Source organism: Macaca fascicularis, chromosome 7, assembly GCF_037993035.2.
Source record: "Macaca fascicularis isolate 582-1 chromosome 7, T2T-MFA8v1.1".
Taxonomy (NCBI): domain Eukaryota; kingdom Metazoa; phylum Chordata; class Mammalia; order Primates; family Cercopithecidae; genus Macaca; species Macaca fascicularis.
Genome location: NC_088381.1, coordinates 27,791,202 through 27,816,830, shown reverse-complemented (window position 1 = coordinate 27,816,830; position 25,629 = coordinate 27,791,202). Strand labels below are relative to the sequence as shown.

The window sequence follows — 25,629 nt, the reverse complement described above, 5'->3', positions numbered from 1 at the left end:
AGGTAAAATAAATAATCTTTAGACATTTTTGCATCTACCTGTATCATGCTCAAGCTAAAGTGAACCACCTGCTGTTCAAGGGCATTCCCCTCTCCCATCCTTCAAGATTTGACTGGTGTGCTACCTCCTTCTCAAAACCCTTCCTGATCGCCCACTGGACTTTATTCATATCCCTCTTAGGGTCCCATTATCTATTGCTTGTGTCGTAAGGGTTTGAGGATTTTTCTTTTCCCTCCCACTCGCCTGTGAATTCCTTGAGGGTTCCTTTCTTGTTCTTCCTCAGCACCCACAGCGCGCACCCACATGCCCATAACAGGCGCTGAGTGTTTGTTACATTGATTTACATTTTACTTGGTTGCGAAAAGGCTTCTTTTAAGCTTCTTTCCAAAATATTTTTGACTGATTTAGAAGTACCGATGTATTCATCAGCAAACACATGATAAGCCGGGCCCTGTGCTTTTAAAAATAAGGCAAAATCTGTGGGCACAAAAGGCTCACAGTTGATTGATTGAATTTCGTTGTTTATAAAGGACTTGAAAAAATAACAGTCTGGGTTTCATAAGGAATAGACAGACTCTTGATGAAGCCTCCCTAAGTCCCAGTAATGAATAATATCATGCTTAGCATCTCCATGATTTCCTGACTATGCCTCCAGCTGGGACCCCCCTCCCAGACCCAAGTATGCAGCTACTTCTTGATGACATCTTGCCTTGGACATCTAATGAACATCTCAGTGTTAACAACATTCAAAACTGAACTCTTGATCTTCCCCCTAAACCTGTTCTATCTGCAGTTTTGCCATCTCAGTTAATGGCAATTCTTTCCTTCCCATTGCTCAGTCACTGACCTTGAAGTCCTTCAATTCCTCTATTATTTTTCTCTCACATCACATTTAAACTGTCAGAAAATTTTATCAGCTCAACTCACATCACATTTAAACTGTCAGAAAATGTTATCAGCTCAAGTATCAGACATATCTATACACCATTCACTTCTTATCATCTCCACTGCTTCCACTTGGTCTAAGCCACAATCATCTTTCACCTGGATTATTGCAATGGCTCTGTAAATAGCCCCCTTACTTCCACTACCTAACTTGCCCACCCAGAGTCTATTCTCATCATTGAAAAGTCAGATTTTCATCACTGAGAAGTCAGAGTGATTCACTGAGAATTCAGGTGAGATCATGTCACTCTTCTGCCCCAAACCCTCCAAAGATTCCCCATAAAAGTCAATGTGTTTACAATAGCCTCCTAGGCTCTACATGAACTGGTCTCTTGTTCCTCCTTCCCCCACCCCACCCAATTTTCTTTCCTTCTTTCTTTCCTTCTTTCCTTCCTTCTTTCCTTCTTTCCTTCTTTCCTTCTTTCCTTCTTTCCTTCTTTCCTTCCTTCTTTCTTTCTTTCTTTCTTTCTTTCTTTCTTTCTTTCTTTCTTTCTTTCTTCCTTTCTTCCTTTCTTCCTTTCTTCCTTCCTTCCTTCCTTCCTTCCTTCCTTCCTTCCTTTCTTTCTTTCCTTCTTTCTTTCTTTCTCTCTCTCTCTTTCTTTCTTTCCTTTCTTTCTCTTTCTTTCTTTCTTTTTCTTTCTTTCTTTCTTTTCTCTCTCTCTCTCTCCCCCTCTCCCTTTCTCTTTCTTTCTTTCCTTTTGACAGAGTCTCGCTCTGTCACCCAGGCTGAACTGCAGAGGCACAATCTCGGCTCACTGCAATGTCTGCCTCCCTGGTTCAAGCGATTCTCCTGCCTCAGCCTCCCAAGTAGCTGGGATTACAGGCATGCACCACCATGCCCAGCTAATTTGTGTATTTTTGGTAGAGATGGGGTTTCTCCAAGTTGGTCAGTCTGGTCTCCAACTCCTGACCTCAGGTCATCCGCCCACCTTCTACTCCCAAAGTGCTGGGATTACAGGCATGAGCCACCATGCCTGGCCCTGACCTCCTTTGTTATTATTCTTCTTCCCACTCACTTTGCTCCAGTCTCCTTCCCTGAGCTCTCTCACCTCCGGGCCTTTGCGCTCGCTATTCCCTCTGCCCAAATGGCCCTCTCCCTACGTATCCACATGGCTCATTCCCTGACCTCCTTCAAGTCTCTGTTCAAATGTTGCCTCCTCAGTGAGGCGTCCCCAGCCCCACTACTTATAATTACAGCTTCCTATTACCCCTCCCTAATCCTCCTCCCTGCTTTAGTGTTTTTTTTTTTTTTTTTTTGTAGTTGGAGTCTTGCACTGTTGCCCAGGCTGGAGTGCAGTGGCATGATCTTGGCTGACTGCAACCTCTGCCTCCTGGGGTTCAAGCAATTCTCCTATCTCAGCCTCCTGAGTAGCTAGGATCACAGGCATGTGCAACCATGCCCAACCACTTTATTGTTCTTCATAGCACTTATCACCTTCTACCACTATAGATAAATTACTTGTTTGCTTTGGTTTTTGTCTCCTTCCCCCCAGAACATAAACCTCAAGAGAACAGGGATATGTATGTTTTGTTTACACTGTTTCTTGAGTACCTACAATAGTGCCTTGGATATAACAGGTGCTCAGTGACTTCATATTGAATGAATGAATTTTTGATCAGTAGAGCAGTTCTCTAAGTCAGTCTTACCAATACCTGATCTCATCTCCTATTTGGTGAGTAGCACGAATTCCTAGGAAGGAATTTTTTTAGTGTTCTGGGACCCACCTCCAAAACTCTTAGTATGGCAAGAAGCCAGGTTCAGAAACTGGCAGATACACAAATTTATTATGCACTCATCGAGTCGTGGATCTGTCTATAGTCAAGAGGTATTCATCAAATACTTCAGTAAAGGCATAGTAAAAAACTGTAAGACATATTTAAAGAGATAAGGTGACTAAAGGTGACAAATTAGAGGCTAAAATTGTAGAAAACCAAAGTTTGAGTTGTATGATACAAATAAGTGCAGAAGAAGTTAGGGTAGGAAGGGATGAGTGTTTTGAAGTGAGCTGAGAATCACTTGTCTTCCCCAGGCCTCTAATGGAGTTTCTAAGCAGGAGTACTGCTGGGATCATCTTTCAGTAACCGCTAACAGCAATATTTTGTACTCACATTGTTCCCTTCAAAAACAACTTCAGATACTTTCTGATTTTTATCTAAGCATTCTTACATTCATCCAATAGTCAGAAATCATAGTTAACCAACTCGTCTGATGTTGGGAGGAATGGACAAAGAATTAGACCATTATCTTCAAATGCTGCCCTGTGGTGTCCTTTATACAGAGCAAAAACATCTGTAAGAGTGTTTTCTCAACCTACTCCCTGCTCAGCCCCCTCCTTCCTCAACGCAGGGGATAGCTACCTGTGTACCTGCTGCTCAAGCAGGTTCCCCTCTCCCATCCTTCAAGGTGAGACTTGTACGCTGCCCTGGGGTGATATGATATGATATGATATGATATGATAATTCCAGGAAACATTTGAATAAGATCCTTTGGGGTATAGTAAGATGCTTACCCGTGAAACAATCGTTGATGCTGTTAGCATCAGGACACTGGCTGGATGCAATCATTGGTCTAACCAGCATGCAGATTTAGTCAATAAAAAAAATGAATGCGTGAGTTCACGTTGGACATAATGAATAAAAAATATTTGCAATTAAAATAATTTTAAAAATTTTTTGTGAGATATATATACTTATGGGATATATAGGATATTTTGATACAGGCATACAATGAGTAATTGTGTAATAAAGCAGGGTAAATGGGGTATCCATTACTTCAGCATTTTTTTGTGTGTTATGAACAATCCAGTTATGCTCTTTTATTTTAAAATGTACAATTAAATTATTATTGACTACAGTCAAATATTTTCTTTTTTTTTTTTTTTCTTTTTCTGTGTGGAGGCAAGATTTATTAAAGCGAAAGTGAAAGGAAAGCTTCCACGTGGTGGAAGGGGACCCAAAAGGGTTGCCATTTCTGGCTTGGGTGTTTTATGCTTATATCTGCTTATGTCTCCTCCCCTTTTCCTTTTTCTGTCCTATCGGATTAGCTTATTTTCTATCTGCTTGTGGGTTGGCAGGCCTGCTTGGTTAAAAACGTCAGGCTGCAGCTAGAGCTTAAACTCCCTATATGATTGGTTGAAGTTTCAATCCCTTAGTTTGCAGCTGTGACTCATTTTTGCTTAGGGGAAAGTCCGTTTGGATTGGTTGAAGTTTCAATCCCTTAGCTTGCAGCTATGATTCATTCTGGTTCAGGGGAAAGTCCCCTTACGGAAGTCCCTACTGATGCAGGAAGTCCAGCCAACTTAGCCACGTAGTCCCTCGGTCCCCGCTCTCAACAGGAAAGCCCAAGTGCTGTTGGGAAGTTGGACGATGATCGTTCTAGCTATTTCCTGCTGAACTGGGATGTAGAAGGGGCTCTGCAGTTGAGGTTTCCTCGAGAGAGGAGTCTTCGGTGTCATGGTACCGGAACAGGTTGGCGGGTCGGTCTAGGGGTCCTCAAAACTAGGTACTAGTGGTGGTCATTTGGGGCTCCATTTGTAGAACAATTTGCAGTTTTATGGTTCTATTCTGGAAGAGACAGATTTTACAGGGAGGTTAAAAATGCAGGGCCCAAAGATAAGCAACATCACAATAGCCACCAAGTGTCCCAAGAAGGGGAGAAGCCAGGGCATCCACTGGTTGACAATACTCCAAGGTCCTGTGTCTTAGAGCTCTTGTGCCCGGCACTGTATCCGGTCTCAAAGCTCTTTAACTTTCTCGGTGACAATTCCGGATTGATTAACGAAATAACAGCACTCTGCTCCTAGAAAAAGATCGGTTCCACCTCTTTCGGCTGTTAATAAATCTAAGGCTCTCTGATTTTGAAGGGCTACTGCTGCTAAAGAGTTAAACTGGCTTTGTAAGGTGACCAGCGAATCTGCAACTCATTCCATGTCATCATTTAACTCTTGTGATAATTTGTAATAGAATTGGGGGGAGGTGGTAATGGCTCCAATGCCAGTTCCTAGTCCTCCTAGTATCCCAGCCCCGATAATGAATGGCAGGACTAGTGTCCGTTTATAACGGGGTTTGGGTAGAAGAAAATTCTTTAACTCCTGATCAGTATAGATAGTCATAGGGGGCGCCAGAAATGAGAGAAAGCGTAGACTTTTGGAGGAACCGTTTAAGCAGTGGTAAGCTGAGGAACCACAAACAAAAAAGATTCCTGATGGTAAGCAAGAGAGTCGTGGAGGTAGGGTAATCTGTGTTTTGACTGGAAGGCAGCTGCGTCAATGGTTGTGCTAAACTTTACACAGGTGAGATTGGATGTATGTATTATTTCTAGATTTGAAACTAAAGGGCCCACCAGGCCTATGGTGTTTGTTTTCAGTTCAGTGGCGTTCCAACGTTTGGGAACAGGAACTGGGACATACGGTTTAAAGCGTTAAGGGGAGGCACATCCAGCAGTCTGCTGGATTTTGGCTGGAGGCCTTGTGAGTTTCGGTAAGGGTGACATTAAATAAATTTAGCAAGCGGGAGTGAATGACTAATCCCTGTACTTTTAGGTCTTTGACGATCTTTTGTAACCCTTGTGGGGCTTCTGGTCTGAGAGGGGGTACTGCCTTTGATAAGGAAAGGAGGTAGGATCATTTAATTTAACTTGAATTGGACAAGCGTTTTTGGTTCGTCCATATTGTCCTTCCTCTTCCCAGATGTCAGGATTAACTCCCTCCTCAAGTAGAGGGTAGCAAACAGATATTCCTTGTCCTATATTTAAGTAGATAATGGCCCCTGCTTTAGCTAGTACATCCCTCCTTAGTAAAGGAGTAGGGCTCTCAGGCATGATAAGAAAGGCATGTGAGAAAAATAAGGTTCCCCAGTCACAGTGTAGTGGGTGGGAGAAATATCTAGTAGTGATTGGCTGTCCTAGGACCCCTTTGATGGTGACAGACCTGGAGGATAGTTTTCCAGGACAGAAGAGTAAAACTGAGAAGGCCGTGCCAGTATCCAGGAAGAAGTTAGTTTCCTGGCCCTCAATGGTTAAGCTTACCCAGGGCTCTCTGTGAGGGTGATGGCATGGGCTGGTGCCTGCCTCGGGCACCCTCAGTCCTGTTGTTGTACCATCTGGTTAGTGGCCTCTGGCCCAGAGGACCTTTGCCCTCAGGGGCAGTGTGCCTTCCAGTGATCCCCCTGGCACAAGGGACATGGACAAGGGGGTAGCTTGTTGTGTGGGCAGTCCTTTTTGAAGTGCTCCTGTAAGCCTCACCGATAACAAGCTCTGTTAGGCGGGTTGCCTGCCCAGCCTTTCTTTCTTTCAGAGCCCCCGAAGTTCGTCTGCCTGAGGGCCATGACTAAGGTGGATGCCTTTTTCTTGTCCTGCTCCTCCTCATCTCTATTATAAAACAGCGAAGTTGCCAAATTCAATAGAGTTTCCACATTTTGCTTGGGGCCCAGGGCAGACTTTTGAAGTTTTTTTCTAATGTCTGCAGGTGACTGAATGATAAACTTATCCTTTAAAATTAGTTGACCTTCAATAGAGTCAGGTGACAAAGAGGCATGCTTTCTTTCTTTTTGTTTTTTTTGAGACGGAGTTTCGCTCTGTCACCCTGGCTAGAGTGCAGTGGCGTGATATCGGCTTACTGCAAGCTCCGCCTCCCAGGTTCACGCCATTCTCCTGCCTCAGCCTCCTGAGTAGCTGGGACTACAGGCGTCTGCCACCATGCCTGGCTAATTTCTTTTGTATTTTTAGTAGAGATAGGGTTTCACTGTGTTAACCAGGATGGTCTTGATTTCCTGACCTCGTGATTCGCCTGCCTCGGCCTCTCAAAGTGCTGGGATTACAGGCATGAGCCACCGCACCTGGCTGAAGTATGCTTTCTTAATGCCTCCCTTAGCCTCTCTAAAAATGCCATAGGATTTTCTTCCTTTCCCTGTGTTATGGCGGACATCATTGAGTAATTCATTGGCTTTTTTCTGGTCTTTCTTAATCCCACTAGTATACAAGTCAGTAAATGCCTGTGACTCCAGTCTCCATGCTCCAAATCAAGGTCCCAGTGGGGGTCCACACTGGGAACCACCTGTTGGCCTGTGGGGAATTGTTCCCTTTCTTCTGATGTCATTTTATCATTTACCTGGCTTAGGTACCAGAGATCCCCAAATTGGGGGCCCCAGCTAAGGCAGCCTCTTTTTGGTTGGGAGTTAATGTTTGACCTGACAACAACATAATACCTGTCTATGCTAAATCAAAAGATTGTCCTAATCCCTATAAGACATCTATGTATCCATCAGGATTATCTGAGAATTTTCCTAGGTCCAGTTTGATCTGTTTTAAGTCTGAGAGGGAAAAGCGGATATGTACTTGCACTGGGCCAAAGTCTCCTCCTCCTACGGCTTGGAGGGGGCACAGTCGAGGGTCACTGGCACCTTTCGGTTCCTTGACTATCTTTTTATCTGGTTCCTTTTGGGCCGTTAGGGCCGAAGGAGAGTCTTTACTAGTGGGAGGGGAAGACGTGGGGAGACCTGAGTACGGGGGTAGGCTTTGAGGAGCCCCGGTAGGATGTAAATTACATTTTTTACATAATTGTGGGTTATCCCTTAGTGAGAAAAAAACCTGTATATATGCCACTTCACTCCATTCGCCCTCTTGTTTACGAAAGACATCTAGTGTAGGATGGTATTATAGTTTATACTTCCCTCGGGTGGCCACGTCTCTCCTCTGGGAAGAGGCTATTGTGGCCAGGCGGCGCTGCAGAAAAATATAACTCACTTCTTCTTCAGCGTTTGAGGGTCAAATTGGTCCCAATTATCCAGAATACACCTCAGGGGTGGTTTCACTTTTGAGGGATGTCTCCCATCTGGAAGGAGAACATAGGAGTGCCCACACCCCTAGTCATCCACTAGTGAGCACTAGCCCTCGGGTGTCCCCTATGGTTCTAGTGTCCTTTTATTTCCAGGATGCACAGCCACCCATGGAACCCTGTTTATCGGATTTAATTGTGCTTACTGATGTAGCAGTTTTGCTCACACTCGTTTCCTGCCCTTTTTTAGCCACAAAAAAAAGGGGGCTGGGGCTGCTGGATTTTAGTGGCTCCTTAACAGCGTGCCCACAATTGCCTTTGCACCTGCGAGTGGGTCTTAGGTTTAGGGTGTATTTTGAGTTCAGATACCAGGCACCAGTTAGCATATTTCTGGGCTTAGAGCTGTCCCAGCAAGATAAATTCCTTGAAAATGGCACTGAAGCACAACAGTTTTAGGGTAGGCAGCGGCAAATTGGAGGACCAAGGTTGGAACAGTGCTTTTCGTACCTGAATTTTCTGTCCCCTATTTGCCCTCCTAAGAATATTCGTTGACCTTTGGACTTGAATCGGGGGACCTATTGTCTATTATATTGTTTTCGGCCCATATGTCTGACTGCTTCGAGTGGAGAAATTCTACAGTTCTAATCACTGATCCCAGATGGGAAGGTGATAATTAAAGTAGCCTCTATAATCTGGAGTAAGTTTAGGGCAACAAAAGGAAAAATGTCCTAGGCCTTCTATCAGCCACTGACATGCCTTTTGATGTCCCAGATAGTGCCCAGGGTACAGGTTATGAGGGACAGGTCCTATATAAGTTTATTGGTACCCATTTGAATAAGAATAAGCCTGGGGGCACCATGGGCAAGGGTCTTTGGATTGCCACCCCCTTCGACTTAGGCTCCGAGCCCAAAGATTCTTAGACTCGGGTAGGAAAGATCCTAGAGGATAGGGCCTCTAGAAAGTCTTCTCTAAGGACGTTAGGACCCAGGAGGCATGGGTCAGAAAAGGCGGGGAATGCATGCATGGGCGGCTGTGGAGTAGAGGCTTCTGGCTGTGCCATGATCTCAACTGGGTCAGTGCTGGGAGTTCGGGATGACAGTTTTCCGCCTCTAGTCAGCCCTTGGCTGTTCCCAGGAAAGGTGGAGAAAGGTGGAACTGGTTCCAGGCAAACCAATGCTCCCGGCCCGCAGGGCCAGGGGTTGTTGGAGAGCCCTTGCCCAGAAAGTCTCACACCTGTGTCTTAAGTCCAGTGGCCATGCTAATTGCTTTTAAATGGCTGACAGGTGCCCGGTGTTTTCCTCCAATTTCTAGCGCGAAGATAGAACAGAATAGCAAGCGAAAGGGGTCCAGTGTTACTCACCGCTTTGGAGAAATCCCGGACAGACCCCCAGAAATGAGACGAGAAGTCTTCTCCTGATCAAAGATTTTTCTCGATTGAAGGGTTCGTGGTCTCACAGGCTTCAAGGAATGAAGCCGTGGACCACAGTGGCAAGTGTCACAGCTCGATTAGAGAAATGCGCAGACCCAAAGAGTGTGCAGTGGCAAGATTTATTAAAGCAAAACTGAAAGGAAAGCAAAAGCTAAAGCAAAGCTTCCATGTGGTGGAAGGGGACCCAGAAGGGTTGCCTGACTCCAGTCAAATCTTTTCAAATTATGCTTGGTATGAGTAATTTCCCTGAATCCAATATCCAAAACACATTTTTCCTTTTTAGTCCCCATTAACTTTCAAAACACCTATCTGGAAAACAGTATTTTTTCTAGAGGTCTGTGTGTTGTCCCAATCACCCAAGATTCCAAACTTTAGGGTCATTCTAGAATCTGCTGTTTCTCTGGCAAGTTCTTTTGATTTATCTCCAAATTCTTTTTATTACAAGGCATCCAAATTCCCTGAAGCACAGAATGGCAGCATTAGAAAAATACTAAAATAATATCGATGAGTGAACACATATTGAGTTTTAGATACTGTAGTAAGGACTTTACATAGATTATTGAACTGACTTCTTATGATAACTTGTAGGTTAGATACTGCTATTGCCACCTTTTTAAAGCCGAGGGAACTGAGATGCAGAGGGGTTGAGTGACCTGCCGAAGGTCACACGGCTGATGGGGAGCCACAAGTGAACTCACAGTATGATTCCAGTGCCCATGCTCTTTACCATTATAAAGGCTTAGATCATTTTGGGGTCTGCCTTTTACTTTCTAATTTGCAAAGGCCTCTTACATGGAGAAGACAGAGTTCTCCTTGGAAGTAGGATGTTCTCCTTTCCCTGAATATTCTTTCTTGTCTCAGTTTTCCTTCTCTCTTTTAACGTCATATTCAGTCCCAAAACAAACTCAGCATCCTCACTTCTAAATTAGCCCGCTTCCATGTTTCCTCACTTCTGTCCATAGCACCACCATCCTTGATGTTAAATGCATCTGGACCAAGTGGCCCCTTTTGTCAGAGGTGTTCTAACCAGAGCGACTCCGTCTTGAATAGGGGCTGGGTAAAATAAGACTGAGACACCTGCTGTGCTGCTGCCTTCCCAGAAGCCTAGGTATTCTTTTTTTTTTTTTTTTTTTTTTTTTTTTGAGATGCAGTCTTGCTCTGTTCCCCAGCTGTAGTGCTGTGGTGCGATCTTGGCTCACTGCAACCTCCACCTCCTAGGTTCAAGAGATTCCCCTGCCTCAGCTTCTGGAGTAGCTGGGACCACAGGCGCACACCACCATGCCTGGCTAATCTTTTGTATTTTTAGTAGAGATGGAGTTTCACCATGTTAGCCAGGATGGTCTTAATCTCCTGACCTCGTGATCCGCCCACCTCAGCCTCCCAAAGTGTTGGGATTACAGGTGTGAGCCACCACACCCAGCTGAGGTTAGGTATTCTAAGTCACAGGATGAGACAGGAGGTCAGCACAAGATACAGGTGACAAAGACCTTGCTGATAAAACAGCATGCAGTAGGGCCAGGAGCAGTGGCTCATGCCTGTAATCCCAGCACTTTGGGAGGCCGAGGCAGGTGGATCACGAGGTCAGAAGATCAAGACCATCCTGACTAACATGGTGAAACCCCGTCTCTACTATAAATACAAAAAATTAGCCGGGCTTGGTGGCGCGTGCCTGTAATCCCAGCTACTCAGGAGGCTGAGGCAGGAGAATCACTTGAACCCGGGAGGCGAAGGTTGCCGTGAGCCGATATCACGCCACTGCACTCCAGCCTGGGTGACAGTGAGACTCCATCTCAAAAACAAGAAAGCATGCAGTAAAGAAGCCAGCCAAACCCCACCAAAACCAAGATGGCAATCAAAATGACATCTGGTCATCTTCACTGCTCATTATATGCCAATTAATAATGCATTAGCATGCTAAAAGACACTGCCACCAGCACCATGACAGTTTACAAATGCCATGGCAATGGCTGGAAGTTATTCTATATAGTCTAAAAGGAAGAGGAACCCTCAGTTCTGGGAAATCCCTGCCCCTTTTCCCAGAAAACTCATGAAGAATCTACCCCCATATTTAGCTTATAATAAATAAATAACCATAAAAGTAGCCAACCAGCAGCCCTTGGGGCTGCTCTGCCTCTGGAGTAGTCATTCTTTTGTTTCTTTACTTCTCTAGTAAGCTTGCTTTCACTTTTTTCTGTGGACTCACCCTGAATTCTTTCTTGTGCATGATCCAAGAACCCTCTCTTGGGGTCTGGATCAGGACCTCTTTCCGGGAACGCTTTTCCTTATATCCAATTAGTTAGCCAGATTAATTCATGCTTCTCTTTTGATATTTCTATGATATAACCCTTCTTCATTTCCAATGCCATTATCTTAGCCAGACATGAATTGTTTCTTGCCTGGATTAATGTAATAACTTTCCAGTTTTCTTCTTGCCTCCGTCTTTCCCCATTTCCAGTCTTTCCTGCCTTGCACCAACAGATCTGTCCTCCTATAAAACCACTGTCTTTATGACTCCTCCCTAGTAAAGGATCTACAATGGCTCCCAGTTGTTCATTAGGTTCATTCTCAACTTCTCAAAAGTAGAAAATCAAGCCTCTCTCTAACCCAGGCAACTTTCGTTCCCTTCTCGCTACTCCAAACTCTCCAGTACAGGAAGGTCTGTCTGGCTTCTTGTTCTTTCTGACTTGCACCATTTTCATTTCAGTCCCTAGACCTTGGCTCAAATTATTGCCTATACTTGGAATGATTCACCCTCCTTGCCTGCCCCAGTCTCAACAACTCTCCATTGCCCATTTGAGTTCAGTTTCCTTAGTGAGGACTTATTTTCTCTCTTCTTCACTGCCCCATGCTCTCCACATAGTCACTGTGAAGGATTTTCCTCTAAAGGTCTTCCTGTTCAGAGACTGATTCCAAGGTCCCCAAATGTGGCTTAGGTTGGGGTAGGTATTTTCCACCTTCCAGTAAAAGAGATTCCAGACTCCAACACTCACCCACTGAGTAACAAAAAAACTGGGGAATTATTTTTGCCATCACCAGCTCAACATTTTAGAGTGCACTTATTCACAACTCATTACAAAGTACTTCACAGTTTTTATAGAGAGCCTAGGCAGGGCCTCCAAATTCCCCAGCACTTTGGCAAGCACAAACTTTTTCTGAGTGGTAGATGAAGGGGTTACTCTATTGGATTCAGAACAAACTCCACAAATTGCATTTTGAATGATCTTTAATTGGCTTTGTTGTTTTAAGGCTACCTTTCAGAAAAGAAAATTGTGTCTTCAATTTAGATAACTAGAAGCAGATTATATCTATTTAAAGTATAGAGCTGTTAAAATCTACATAAAAGCAACTGATGGGCTGCAAAATGCTCCCTTTGTAGCTTAATTACAACTTAAAAGTTTCAGCTTGTTTTAAACAACATGACCTTTAGTCTGTAGATAAAATGCATGTAAATTAATCTTGAATGTCAAGTAGATTTGGCCAAGAATTTCTTTTTGTGTGTGTGGTGGTGGTGGTGGTGGCGAGTTTGAGGAATGTAGAGGGAATAAAAGAGTGTCTTTTTTTTTTTAATTGACTGTTTTTTTCTTTTTTTAATCAAATCTGAGGATTGTTCTGATAGTTCCCACATTGGCAACAATATCCTGGAGAACACAAGACCCCTAAGAAGTAAAATTGTTCTTTCTCAAACCGTTTTTGCTCTACCTTCCACTCACATTTTCTCAATTTTCCAAATGCAAGCATGCAAAAATTTTTTCAGGAATGTCACCAACAGGAATCAACAGAAGTTGACAATAGCTGAGCCAGTCGGAGAGTGGTGAAGATGACTGCCTTTCAGTGAATGTCAAACCTCATCACCAGTGGCCACACAGAGGTGTAACTACCCAACAGGTTCACTTGCCTGCTGTGCAGATAGGGTCAATTTATCAAGACAGGGGAATTGCGACCAAGAGTTTAATACACATAGAGCTGGCTAAACAGGAGACCAGAGTTTTATTATGACTTGAATTAGCCTCTCCAAAAGTTCAGAGGCTAGGGTTTTAAAAAGATAGTTTGGCAGGTGGGGGTGGGGGGACTAGGGAATGGGAAATGCTGATTGGTTGGGTCAGGGATGAAATAACAGGGAGTCGAAGCTCTCCTCTTATGCCAAGTCTGTTCCAAGGTGGGGGCCACAAGACCAGATGAACCAGTTTATTGGTCTTGGTGGTGCCAGCTGATCCATCAGAGTGCAGAGTCTAAAAAATACCTTGAACACCAATCTTAGGTTTCCCAATAGTCAAGTTATGCATAGGAGCAACTGGGGAGGTTAGGAATCTAGAGGTGTCTGGCTGCATGACTCTTGAGCCATAACTTCTAATCTTGTGGCTAATTTTTTTGTTTGACAAAGGTGTTCCACTTCCCAAGCCAGGAGGGAGTACATTTTGGGGAGGGGCTGATATCTTTGTTAAAAAGTTGAATTATAAACTAAATTCCTTCCAAAGTTAGTTCAGCCTACTTTGAGGAATGAATGAGGGCAGCTTGGAGGTCAAAAGCAAGATGGAGCCAGTTAGGTCAGATTTCTTTCACTGTCATAATTTTCACACTGTTATTATAATCTTTGCTAAGGCAGTTTCGGGGGGTGGGAGCTGAGAAATCCTGAATCTCTGAAGAAGCCCTGTTGCCATATCAAGGGGAACTCTGTTCTGTTGTCAATGGCAAGATGATTTAGGTTGGTATGATTCCAATCCAGACTTTGAGGCCAAATATTATTCCAAAGCAGCAGCTGCTAAAAGCACAGATGAACAGACAAGTTGGCACCCTGAAGGAAATGGAAATAAAGAGTAAACCCAGAAACAAGACACTAGCAGCATAGGGCAAAAAGGGCTAATGGCAAAGCAATATTGAGTGCCTTGGTCTGAATATTTGTGTACCCCCAAATTCCTACGTTGAAACCTAATCATCAATGTGATGGTATTAGGAGGCAGGGTCATTGGAAGGCGACTAGGTCATGAAGCGAAAGCCTACATAAATAGGATTAATGACCTTATAAAAATGATTTCATAAAATCATAAAAATGATTAATAACCTTATAAAAATGAGGCCCCAGAGAGCTGCCTTGCCCTTCCACCGTGGTGGAAAGTGAGAAGGTGAGAAGGTGCCATCTATGAACCAGAAAACAGACCCTCACCAGACACCCAATCTGTTGGCACCTAGATGTTAGACTCCCCAGCTGCCAGAACTGTGAGAAATAAATTTCAGTCATTTATAAGCTACCCAGCCTATGGGTATTCAGTTATAGCAGCCTGAATGGACTAAGAATATGATAAATCTTAGTAACAGCAACAATGAACACTTACTGAGAACCTGACTATACCAGGCACTGCACTTTACCTATATGATCTCCCTTAAACATCCTAACAACCTAATGAGGTAGGTACTATTTTCTCAGTCATACAGATGAGGAAACTGAGGCTTGGTGAAGTTAAAAGATTTGCCCAAGATCACCCAGCTACCAAGCTATAGGGCCAGGATGTGAATCCATCTGACTTCCAAGTCCACACTGCTTACCACCATCACATACTTCAAATAATTAGGGAGAGAGAATGGGGCTGGGAACTTAACAATGAAGAAAGATCCCAGGTTACTTGAGCTAAGGACAGGTACATGAGGGCTGAAGTTGGCAGCAGTACCATGTGCAGGGAAGCCTACAACTGCCATAGGGAGATCCTGGCACAAGAGCTTGGGAAGGATGAACCAGCCTTCAGCTTTGAAGGACTTGTGATCTGAGAAATTGTTCTGGAACTCACACAGGAAGGGACCTTTGCCTAAGGATCTCTCAGCCTGTGGTCTAGTGGGCAGTGCTACTAACCAATTGGCTGATCACAGGGTACTGCTCTCTCACCACAGTGGAGAGACAGTTTTCAGGTACTTTTAATGTGGCTCTGAGTTCCAAGACAAAAATCAATTTTATCCCTGGCATAGTGGCAGGGAAGTTTGAGGGAAAGGCAGGGAAATAGTGTGGATAAAGACACGAGCAGCTAGGTGTGGTGACTTATGCTTGTAATCCCAGTACTTTGGGAGGCTGAGGCAGGAGGAACCCTTGAGCCCAGGAGTTCCAGACCACCGCGGCAACATAGTGAGACCCTGTCTCTAAACAGATCTAAGAGAATGCTGGCTATCAAGAGATGCAAGCACTTTGAACTGGGAGGACACAAGAAGAGAAAGGGCCAAGAGATCTCATTTTAAGTGTCATCTTTTGTTTTATTATGAATACAATAAAATCTTGAGTTTATGTTCACTTAAAAAAAAAAAAAAAAAAAAAGACAAGAGCATACAACTCACCAAGCCCCAGAAGGTTCTACCCTGCTCAGTCTATAAAGCCTTGGTAGGCTCATTCCTACTGCCCTCACCTCTGCTGCTTTGGATAGAAAGAGACTGGAGGCTTTTAATAGTTCTGGGACATGGGAGTAGGTCCTGATGGTTTCATGCCATTCCTTTGGTCAACACAACTGCTCTATTCTCATGGGTCCAGATGATCAGCCTTGACCCACCTGTTTCTTATATATGTCCCTAGAGAATCATGCCAATAACTTCTTACATGGAATGCTTTATTTGTGTATGTGCAATGGATCTCAGGGACCAGCTCCCTCCTGTCTTCCTTGTGCACCATCATTGCCTAAGACATGGGTTAAGCTTAAAGGTGTGTTCCCATCACCAACACCACTAGACACAATCTTAGCAGAGATATGGCTGCAAGCTCTCTCCCAACCCTTAATTGATAACTAGAGGTGCCTTCTAACATGGGAACAAAGTACACAGTGTCGGGTGTGCTCAGAGTACACAGCCCTGACATCCTAAGGGCACCTGTGCACATGCTGCCGTGAGAAGGGCCACGGAAACCCACTTCCCAGGGTCTACATGGGGTTTGACTTTGGCCACCCTGTCTTTTTTAATCCTCCTGTATCAGGCCTCTAACCTCTCATCAGTTCCCCCAGCCCCTCACTCCGCAGGACCTAACGTGGTATGCATCTCTCTCCTTCAATCAAAGGGAACAGATAGAGTTTGAAACAAGGCCTAGATTTGGGAATAATGGATGGCCAAAAGCCCCCCTAACATTGTTTGCTCTCAGTTTGGGAAGCCAGCAAGCAGCCTGGCTCAGCCCTACAGCCTCATTGTAGATGGAACAGCACTCTTAGTGCGTCTCTGTCTTGCATTCCATCGCCTTGGGAGACGTGTTAGACCCCAGAGTTAACCAAGGCTGGAGCACCCCTGATTTAGTAGCCCAAGCTACTAAGAATCAACCCTAGGCCAGGCGTGGTGGCTCATGCCTGTAATCCCAGCATTTTGGGAGGCCGAGGCAGGCGGATCACGAGGTCAGGAGATCAGGACCACCCTGGCTAACATGGTGAAACCCCATCTCTACTAAAAATACAAAAAAAAAAAAAATTAGTTGAGCGTGGTGGTGGGTGCCTGTAATCCCAGCTACTTGGGAGGCTGAGGCTGGAGAATCGCTTGAACCCAGGAGGCAGAGGTTGCAGTGAGCCAAAATCACGCCACTGCACTCTAGCCTGGGTGACAGAGAGAGACTCTGTCTTAAAACAAAAAAAAAAAAAAAAAAAAAAAGAAAGAAGAAAAGAAAAGAAAAAGAAAGAATCAACCCTAGTGCTGTTCCAGGGAATTACGATGTAAGTGGAGCTCTGGCAAACTTTTTCTGAGAAGAACAAGACAAAAAGTATTTTAGGCTTTGTGGGTCTCATGGTCTCTGCTGCAGCTACTCAACTCTGCTGCTGTAGTGCCAAGGCAGCAATAGACAGTTTGTAAACACATGGGCATGATTGTATTCCAATAAAGCTTTATTTATGGTTACTGAAATCTGAATATCATATCATGTTCACATGTCATGCAATATTATTATTCTTTTGTTTATTCCCCACCCATTTATAAATGTAAAAACCACTCTTCATGGCCTGTACAAAAACAAGTCGAATAGCAGGCTGGACTTGGCCTACAGGTCATAGTTTGCTGACCCCAGTCTAAATCCTCAGTTTTTACAACGTTTGGAAATAACCCAGTCCAAGGAAGTGGGAAAGGGAGATAAACTCTGGCATAGCCAATTTAAGGAAATACAGCACCCATGCAAACAGGAGCTGTGACTGCAGGTAATCTGATTTTTTTCTCTATAAACAATAGAATTTCTAGATTCATATCAGTGTAGCTTACGGCAGTCATAATGCAAAGCTACCTGTTTGCTATAATAATGTGTTACTGCTTAATCCAGCTGGAATCTCCCACTCGGGAACTACCCTGAGAATCAGGAGCACATGCTTTTGAAAAGCCACAGTGACAGGAAATCTCCATCCACTAAAGATGGAGTTGAGTTTTAGAAACAGCAAAAAAACAACAAAAAACTGAAACCAAACCCAATGCAAAAAACCACATCGACCTCAATCAGTAATAGCAACAATCACAATGACACAGTAACTACTATACTTTCAGAGTCAGGCTGGTAAATAAGGGCATTGTGGTCAAGCTAAATAAAGCCCTTTGGGTTCAAAGCCGCTCATGATTCTGAGATGAGACTCCTGCAAATGCATGATTGGAAGTCCTAACATGGCCCTTAACAATGTGAGTGTTGTTTGGCCAACATTCTGTCAGCCAACTTAAAAAAAAAAAAAAGAGAACTTTTTTGAATTGCTGTCAATATTTAAAAGCCAGGAGATTTCACATTAAAAAACAGATTTTGTACTTCTCTTAAAAAAAATAAATCAGGCTGGACACAGTGGCTTATGCCTATAATTCCAGCACTTTGGGAGGCTGAGGCAGGAGGATTTCTAGAGCACAGGAGTTCAAGACCAGCCTGGGCAACATAGTGAGATCTCTACTAAAGAAAAAAAAATTTTTTTTAATTAGCCAGGTGTGGTGGCACACACTTGTCCCAGATACTCAGGAGGCTGAGTCAGGAGGATCATTTGAACCCAGTTAGTCAAGGCTGCAGTGAGTTATGATCACTCCACTGCACTCCAGCTTGGGCGACACAGTGAGACCTTGTCTCTAAAATAAAAAATAAAATAAAATAAAATAAAATAAAAAATAAAATAAAATAAAATAGTAAAGAACAGAAAAGAAAAGAAAAAAAAATCAGGCACAGGAAGCAGGAGGCTTTGGTTCTTGTACAGTCACCATCAGTGGGAGCCTCTCCTTTAGACAAAGCAGATGAACCTCAGGTTGGTGCAGTCCCTACCACGCTCTATTGCTCCCCAGCCCAGGAGCAGCTACCGGATGACCCAGTGGGCAAGGCCCCTTTTACTCGCATAAAGAAGAGAGTAACACAGTCACATGATTCAAAAGTCAAAATGATACAGAAAGCTATACAGTGAGGGGTTCATTCCTCCCTTATACCCTCCAAAAGTAAGCACTTTTGTTAATTTCTTCAATTAGTTTTCCCTTTCTTGCTTACACAAAGTAATACAATATATATTTTTCTCTGCCTTGCTTTGTTCACTTAGAATATATCCTGGGGATTGTTCCAACTCTCATTATAGAGATAATTTCCTCATTCCTCTACAGCTACTTAGTATTCCAGTGGGTGTATACATTCATTTAACTAGTACTGAATTGGTGGATATGGGTTATTTACAGTCTTTTGCTTTTACAAATATTCTACAATGAATATGCACATATGTCATTCATAGGTGATAAAATCTATGGTGAGATTGCTGGGTCAAAGAGTATTTGTAATGTTTTCCAGATTTTGCCAAAGTGCCTTCTGTACGGGTTCTGTCATTCTGCACCCCGAACAGCAATGCAAGAGCTTGTCTGTTTCTCTTCATCTTCCCTAATAGAGCGTGTTGTCAAACTTTTGTAGTTTTGTCTTTCTGTTAGGTTAGGGGTGTCCAATCTTTTGGCTTCCCTGGGCCACAATGGAAGAAGAAGAATTGTCTTGGGCCACACATAAAATACACGAATACTAGAAATAACTGATGAGCTAAAAGGAAAAAAAATCACAAAAAAACTCATACTGTTTTAAGAAAGTTTATGAATTTGAGTTGGGCCACATTCAAAGCCATCCTGGGTCACAGATTGCATAAGCTCGTGTTAGGTGAAAATTACATTTTGGGGTAGTTGTAATCTACATTTTTAAATGAAGAGATCTTTTCCCATGTGCTTATGAGACATTTGTATTTCTTTGCCTGAGAACTGTCTGTCTCATTGTCCTATTGGATTCTCATTTCTGTTGCTGATTTTCCTATTAAATTTTTTAATCATCTTTTAGGAATGCCAAATGTATTAGCAAGATTATGTGTCTATGAGAGATGATATGAGTTTTCCAGTTTGTTTTGCTTGTTTTTTTTTTTTTTTTTTTTTTTTTTTTTGAGATGGAGTCTTGCTCTGTCACCCAGCTGGAGTGCAGTGGTACCATCTCGGCTCACTGTAACCTCCACCTCCCGGGTTCAAGTGGTTCTCCCTCCTCAGCCTCCCGAGTAGCTGTGATTACAGGCGCCCACCTTCATGCCCGGCTAATTTTTGTATTTTTGTATTTTTTAGTTTCACCATGTTGGCCAGGCTGGTCTTGAACTCCTGTCCTCAGGTTATCCACCCACCTCGGCCTCCCAAAGTGCTGGGATTACAGGCGTGAGCCACTGCACTCAGCCTTCTAGTTTGTTATTTATCTTTTGCTTTTGTTTGTGGTGCTTTTATTTTTGTTGTTGTTTGCTATGCAGAAGTTTTGTTGCTGTTTCATGTGCTTTTAAAATATAGTCAAATTTATTTATTGTTTGTTTGCATCTGGCTTTTGAGTTATAACTTGAAAGAAAAGCCTTCCCAATTCCAAAATTAAAAATGATATACTCATATTTTCTTTTAGTTTCATATTTTAAAAATGTAAATCTTTGACCCATTTAGAGTTTGTTAAAGTAGACATTGTGAGAATAAAACTATTCTTTTCCAGCCTTTATCTTTTCCCAGAGGGCTTGCCTGTTGTCTCAAAATCATTTATTAAATTCATTCTTCCTTGCTGGTGTGAGATACTGTCTTTATTATGTACTAAATTGCCATATGTATTTAAGATTTTTTCTGGACTTTCCACTCTGTCCCACTGGTTTATCTATTCATATCCCACTCTGTTTTAATTGTATCAGGCTTTAATTATATTTTAATATCTTGTAGAACCTAGTGTTCCTCCTTGTTCTTTTTCAGTGGTTTCCTTGCCAGGAACGCTTATTTTTCCATGTGAACTTTTGAATCAGTTTGTCTAATCCTAGAAAATAAAACCTATTGATAGTTTTATGTTGGGGTGGCATCAGATTTCTAAGTTAACTTTCAGTTAACTCATTATGATGCTAAGTTTTCTATCCAAAAACATGTTATTTTTTCCATTTGGTTTAAATATTTTGTGCTCTACAAGAGTTGTTCCCCAGCCCTTTCTTAACGCAAAAGATAAGTATATAGATACACACACAGGTTTTGCACATCTTTTCTTTCATTTTATCTTTCAACAGATGATTTGGTATAAGAAGTCTATTGATTTCTTAGTAATATTTTAATACCTTGTTTCCCACTGAATTCTGTTATTGTTAGTGGTAGGTTATCAACAGATTCTCTAGGGTTTTCCAGGTATATAATCGTATGATCTGAATATAGCCAGACTCTCACTTCTTAACATATTTAGACCATTTTCCCTTGTCTTGTTGCTCTGGCTGATCCTTCTATGACAATTCGAGATACTATTGGTGATAGTGGGCATCCCTGTCTTAATACTGATTTTAGTAGAAACATCTCCAGGATTTGACAATTCAGTGGAAAGCTATAGTCTTGGGGGCAAGACACAATTGCATTTTATCGTGTTAAGAAATAATCCATTGATTCCCATTTTATTGCATATTTTAAAACTCAAGCATAGATGTTAAATTTTATCAAATGCCTTTTCATCATTTGACAATTATGGAATCATATTTGCCCTCCTTAAAAAAATCATTTGAATTGTAACTCCTGCTTTAAAATAGCCAGGCTGATTTTCTTGTTAGAGAGGTTCCAAGGACATTTTGAACAATATCCTGGGCGTAGAAATGCATATGGTCCCTCAAGGACAACAATTATCATGGATACGTAATCACCAGTCTCAGTGTATTACATCTTCTCTATGTTTGTTTAATTTATGAAAATATTTATGAATCTCCCTGTGGGTGCTTGACCCTAGATTTTGGACTTTACTTAAAGACAGGATGATAAAGCTACCAGAAGATCAGCAAATGTGAGACAGGAAGAGAGGAACGAGAGAGGGTAGCTGATAGGAAGAGAACAAAAAGAATATGAGAGGAGGTCAGAGAAAAAGAGAATAAACAGAAGTAGCATCTCCCGCAGGAGTTAGTAGCAGATGGGTCAAATTTTCTCTCCCCACTCACGCTCACCAGATCCCCATTCCCATTATCGGCCTAATTCAGTGGTTTCCAAGCCCCATCCGGGGCCCCTTTTATTACTTTCTCTCAAGAGTATGCACATGGTTTTAGAGATTTAATGTGCTTCTTGGCTCTGTCAAATTAACTGTACTTAATAATTATCTTGCCTTTTTAATGAAGTCATTTACAGCTGCCAACCAGGTTCTGGTAAGAATGTGCTCAGCTAAACAGAATTCTCATGCTGAGTTGATGTATTTTCAGCCAACCAGTACAGAAACTCAAACTATCAGTTAAATTGAGGTTCATCTTGGATAAATGAACCATTTTGGAAGGCTTTTTGAAATGTTGACATTAGTCTGCATAGAGTTTGTTACTTTGTTCCTAGACCTCTAAGGACATAAGACCTCAGGGTGAGGACCTTGGATCTCACTCTCATTCAAGATCTGGTGGTGTATAAAAGGGCCAGGGAAGGTGTAGCCTTCACCTATGAGAAGTGTGTACACTTGCCTCCACGATATACACTAGATCATTCTCTTAACTTCTCTCCAAGAGCTACCAAATGATGTTTTTTAAAAATTGTTTTCTTATATGAATAATTGTTCTGAGAAAAGCAGAGAGTAAAGATGAGGAAAACTGTGAAGCTGAATGGAAAGAATCTTGCTGTCATAAATTTAAAAGCTTTTCAGTAATAAAATTGGCTCCTCAGCCTGAAGCAAAGGCCTTGATGGGGATCTGGTGGGAGTGTGATGCCTAACACAGCTACTATCCACAGGAAGTCATGCCAAGGTCCTTCCTGCTGGGGAGTGAGCACTCCACCCCCAGGCTGGGGCCTAACAAATTAACTCAGAATCTCTCAGGATAGGATTCAGGTATTAGTAAGTTTGAAAGCTCCCCAAATAGTTCCAGTAGGCAACCTTACTACTCAAAATGTGGTCTTCAGGCCAGTAGCATTGGTAGCAGTGGGAGCTTGGTAGAAATACAGAATCTTAGGCCCCAGCTTAGACCATCTGAAGCAGAATCTGCATCTTAACAAGATCCCCAAAATATTCGTGTGCACAATAAAGACTCAGTGTTAGAGACTGAGTAGTGTGTCTTAAAGTGTGGTGCCTGGACCATCTGCATCAAACTCACCAATGGCATAGGAGGTGGGGGGATGAGGGTCAGGGGACTTCTAATAAAGAAGATTCTGGAGAGGATTCTATAGGTCTGAGGGAGAGGCCCTGCAATCTGCACTGTAATATGCTTCCAGTTGACTCCTGAGCCTACTGTTTGAGAACTGCTCCCAAGAGGAAAGTCAGTAGTAAGATGATTGCCTTCTCCTAGCCTCAGGGACAGGCCCCCGTGACTCTAAAAGGTCAAAACATACCCATTGCAGGTGGGGGATGAGTTGATGATAATCTACTAATAGTTTCCAGTCTGACAAATGTGATAGTTCTGCTCTCTGCCCTGTAACAGCGTTAGTGGTAGCACTGCTAGGTCACCTAGAGTTAATTTGACACAGAGATGAGTGTCTCCATTCAATTTGTTAGTGACAGAACAGGTTGCAATTTGGATACAAAACCTTCTACCTTAAAAGCAGGATTAAAAATATACAACAATGATGCTCATGAGGGTTTGAGGGTTTTAAAAAAGCCTTAAAATGTAGGGTAGAGAGCTGAGAGGGAGAGAATGAATCCCCTAAGGAGGCGTTTTCATCTTACAGAAGTCCTTTTTGGAAATTTCTGCTTTGGTCCAGATTTTTAAATAACATGAATTTAAAAAACAAATGAAGTGAGGAATGGAAAACTTGATCTCTCTCAAAAGATGTATTTGAAGTATGTAGTGCTTTTACGTAATTTCAAAAGCATTTCAGCTCATGTAAGATATTTAAAAGCTTCTATGATAATGGAAGCTTTAAGTCGATTTATTTTCAAATACCTAGGATTCTGAAGTATGGCTCACACTTGACTGGAGGTAATAGCCGAAATCTTTCTAAGTATAAAGTGAAATAAGACTGTCGCAATCGTAATAGATAATGAAATGGGATGGGGAACTGCAGTGTGATCTAACAGTATTTGTTAAATACTTATTGAATTAAAAGTGGCAAAAGCAAAGAAGCTTAACAGCGGAAAACAAATCTTTGAGGCTTTGAAGACTTTCTTCAGAGCAGTGTTTCTTAAATCTTTTGGGGGCGGCATGCAATGGGGGACCCGTTGAAGATCTAGTGAAAAGCTGCGGACCCTCATCCACATGGGCAGGAGGGCACAGGCACACACACTTGGCAATTTCTGCAGTTCCATATATTCCCTGGAGCCCAATGGGGAGAGTAATCCGCAGGCCCCATGTTAACAACCTCAGCTTTGACGCTGCATTTTAAGAAAAAAATTGCACCGTATTGATGTCTCTCATTTGGAACTGCTTGAGATCCAGGGGCAACTTTCCCAGCATCTAGGTCCCAGGTGGGCAGTTAAACTAGGGATGTTTTCACTTAAACGGAAACAATTAGGCCGGTCATCTTGTAGGAATGAGGTGATGCCAGGTGAAAAGCCAGACCACTAGTTGATGCCAGAGGAAGAATCCCTTTATTGAAAAAGCCTACGCTCTTTCAGAAACGCGCCTCCATCCTCTCAGAGGGCCCCACCCACAGGCCAGTGGCACAGGCGGAGCCCCAAGGCTGCTGTGGCTCCGTTCACACCAGAAGACGAAAACTTGTGTAAGTAGAGGAGGAAAATAGGCTTTTAAAAACACTGCCTTCGCCCTTCATTTACATGCGGACTCAAAGAATGTCAGAGGTAGAAGAGACTCCCTCCTTCACCCTCTCCCCAACCTCACAGATGAGAAAACAGACTCCAGTGGGTTGAGGTGCTTGCCAAGGTGACATCCCCAGCTACTCGTGCCCACAGCCCTCTCTGCAGCACCTCGCCGCTGGCCAGGGGAGAAGAGGGCGTCGGCGTCCTCGCCCCACACCCCCAGCCGCCCACCCGGCGGGGGCGCCACGGGGAACCGAGCCCCCGCCTACCGGCACCATGGAGTAGGTCATCATCATCAGCATGTCCTGGCTCTCGGCACGGATATGCGGCGCAGGCTCCCCGCTGTGGCTGCGTTTGTTGCGAGCTGAGCTGGCCGGGTCTTGGGGTGGCGCGGGCGCCCTGCGCGGCGCGCGGCTCAATTCGGCCAGGAAGGAGCGCAGGGCACTGTCCTCGCGCTGCTCCAGGCCCCGCTGCGCCTCCAGCGCCCGCAGCGCCGCACTCAGCCCGCGCCACTGGCACAGCGCGAACACCGTGCCCGCAGCGTTGAGCGCGGAGAGCAGCGCCACGGCCGCCAGGGCGCCGCGCAGGCCCCAACCCGCGTCCCCACGGCCTCGCTCAGGGCCTCGGGCCATGCTCTGTGCGCCTTGGGCCGGGCAGGGCTTGGCAGCCTTCGGCCCTGGCAGCCTTTATACGCCTCGGGCAAGCCGTGGGCTGGTGGCTGCGCCGTGAGTCAAGTCACCCTTTGGCCCAGCTGGCGGGGCAGGATGGGGACAGTAGTGGTGGCGCCCGAGCAGCCCAGAGGGACAGGCGGGCAGAAGCAGGAGAGGAGCCAGCCGAGACAGCCCGCGGAGGAGGGGCTGGCAGGTCTCGCACTGCCAGAGTCCCGCCAGCTGAGCAAACCCTCTCCTCCTCTTCCCATTGCTCTGCCCGTGGGCACTGCCGTGGCCCAGACAGGCAAAGCAAGGGTCAGACTGAGGGGGAGAGCAGGAATTCTTATGGAGAGAAGTCTCCGGATTCCGCCCCCTTCTACCCCCACACTGCCCTCTTTGGAGAAATAGATCAGCATGCCCAGATGCTAAGGCACCTGCCCATTGTCCATGGGAGGTCTGGTCCTGGCCCCAGCCCCAGGCTGCCCATCACTCCCCACCCATGGCCATGAGGCTCCACGGGGCCACTGAAGACCCCAGACGACCTTTCGCAGGAAGGGGATCGATAGGGGCAGGAAGACACTTGGCACTGGAAGGCAAAAAAGGCCACCCATCAGAACCAGAAAAGCCCAGGACTGCCTGGCCAACGGGGCTCGTCCTTGAAGGGAGAGTTCCCGGATTTGACAAGCCAGGAACTCTCCGATGAGATCCATATCCAGAAAATGGCAGGGTGATGAG

General features: G+C 44.0%; 1 protein-coding gene across 2 annotated transcripts in view; it reads right to left on the bottom strand.

Annotated features, from left to right (window-relative positions):
- Positions 1-24,906, bottom strand: part of GLDN (gliomedin) — a 70,983-nt gene extending 46,077 nt beyond the window's left edge. For both annotated transcript variants that reach the window (XM_005559559.5, XM_015452828.4), the window contains exon 1: positions 24,514-24,906. In XM_005559559.5, the coding sequence (XP_005559616.3) occupies positions 24,514-24,876 (363 nt within the window). In that variant the 5' untranslated portion in view covers positions 24,877-24,906. The remainder of the gene's footprint in view (positions 1-24,513) is intronic.
- Positions 24,907-25,629: the final 723 nt, after the last annotated feature.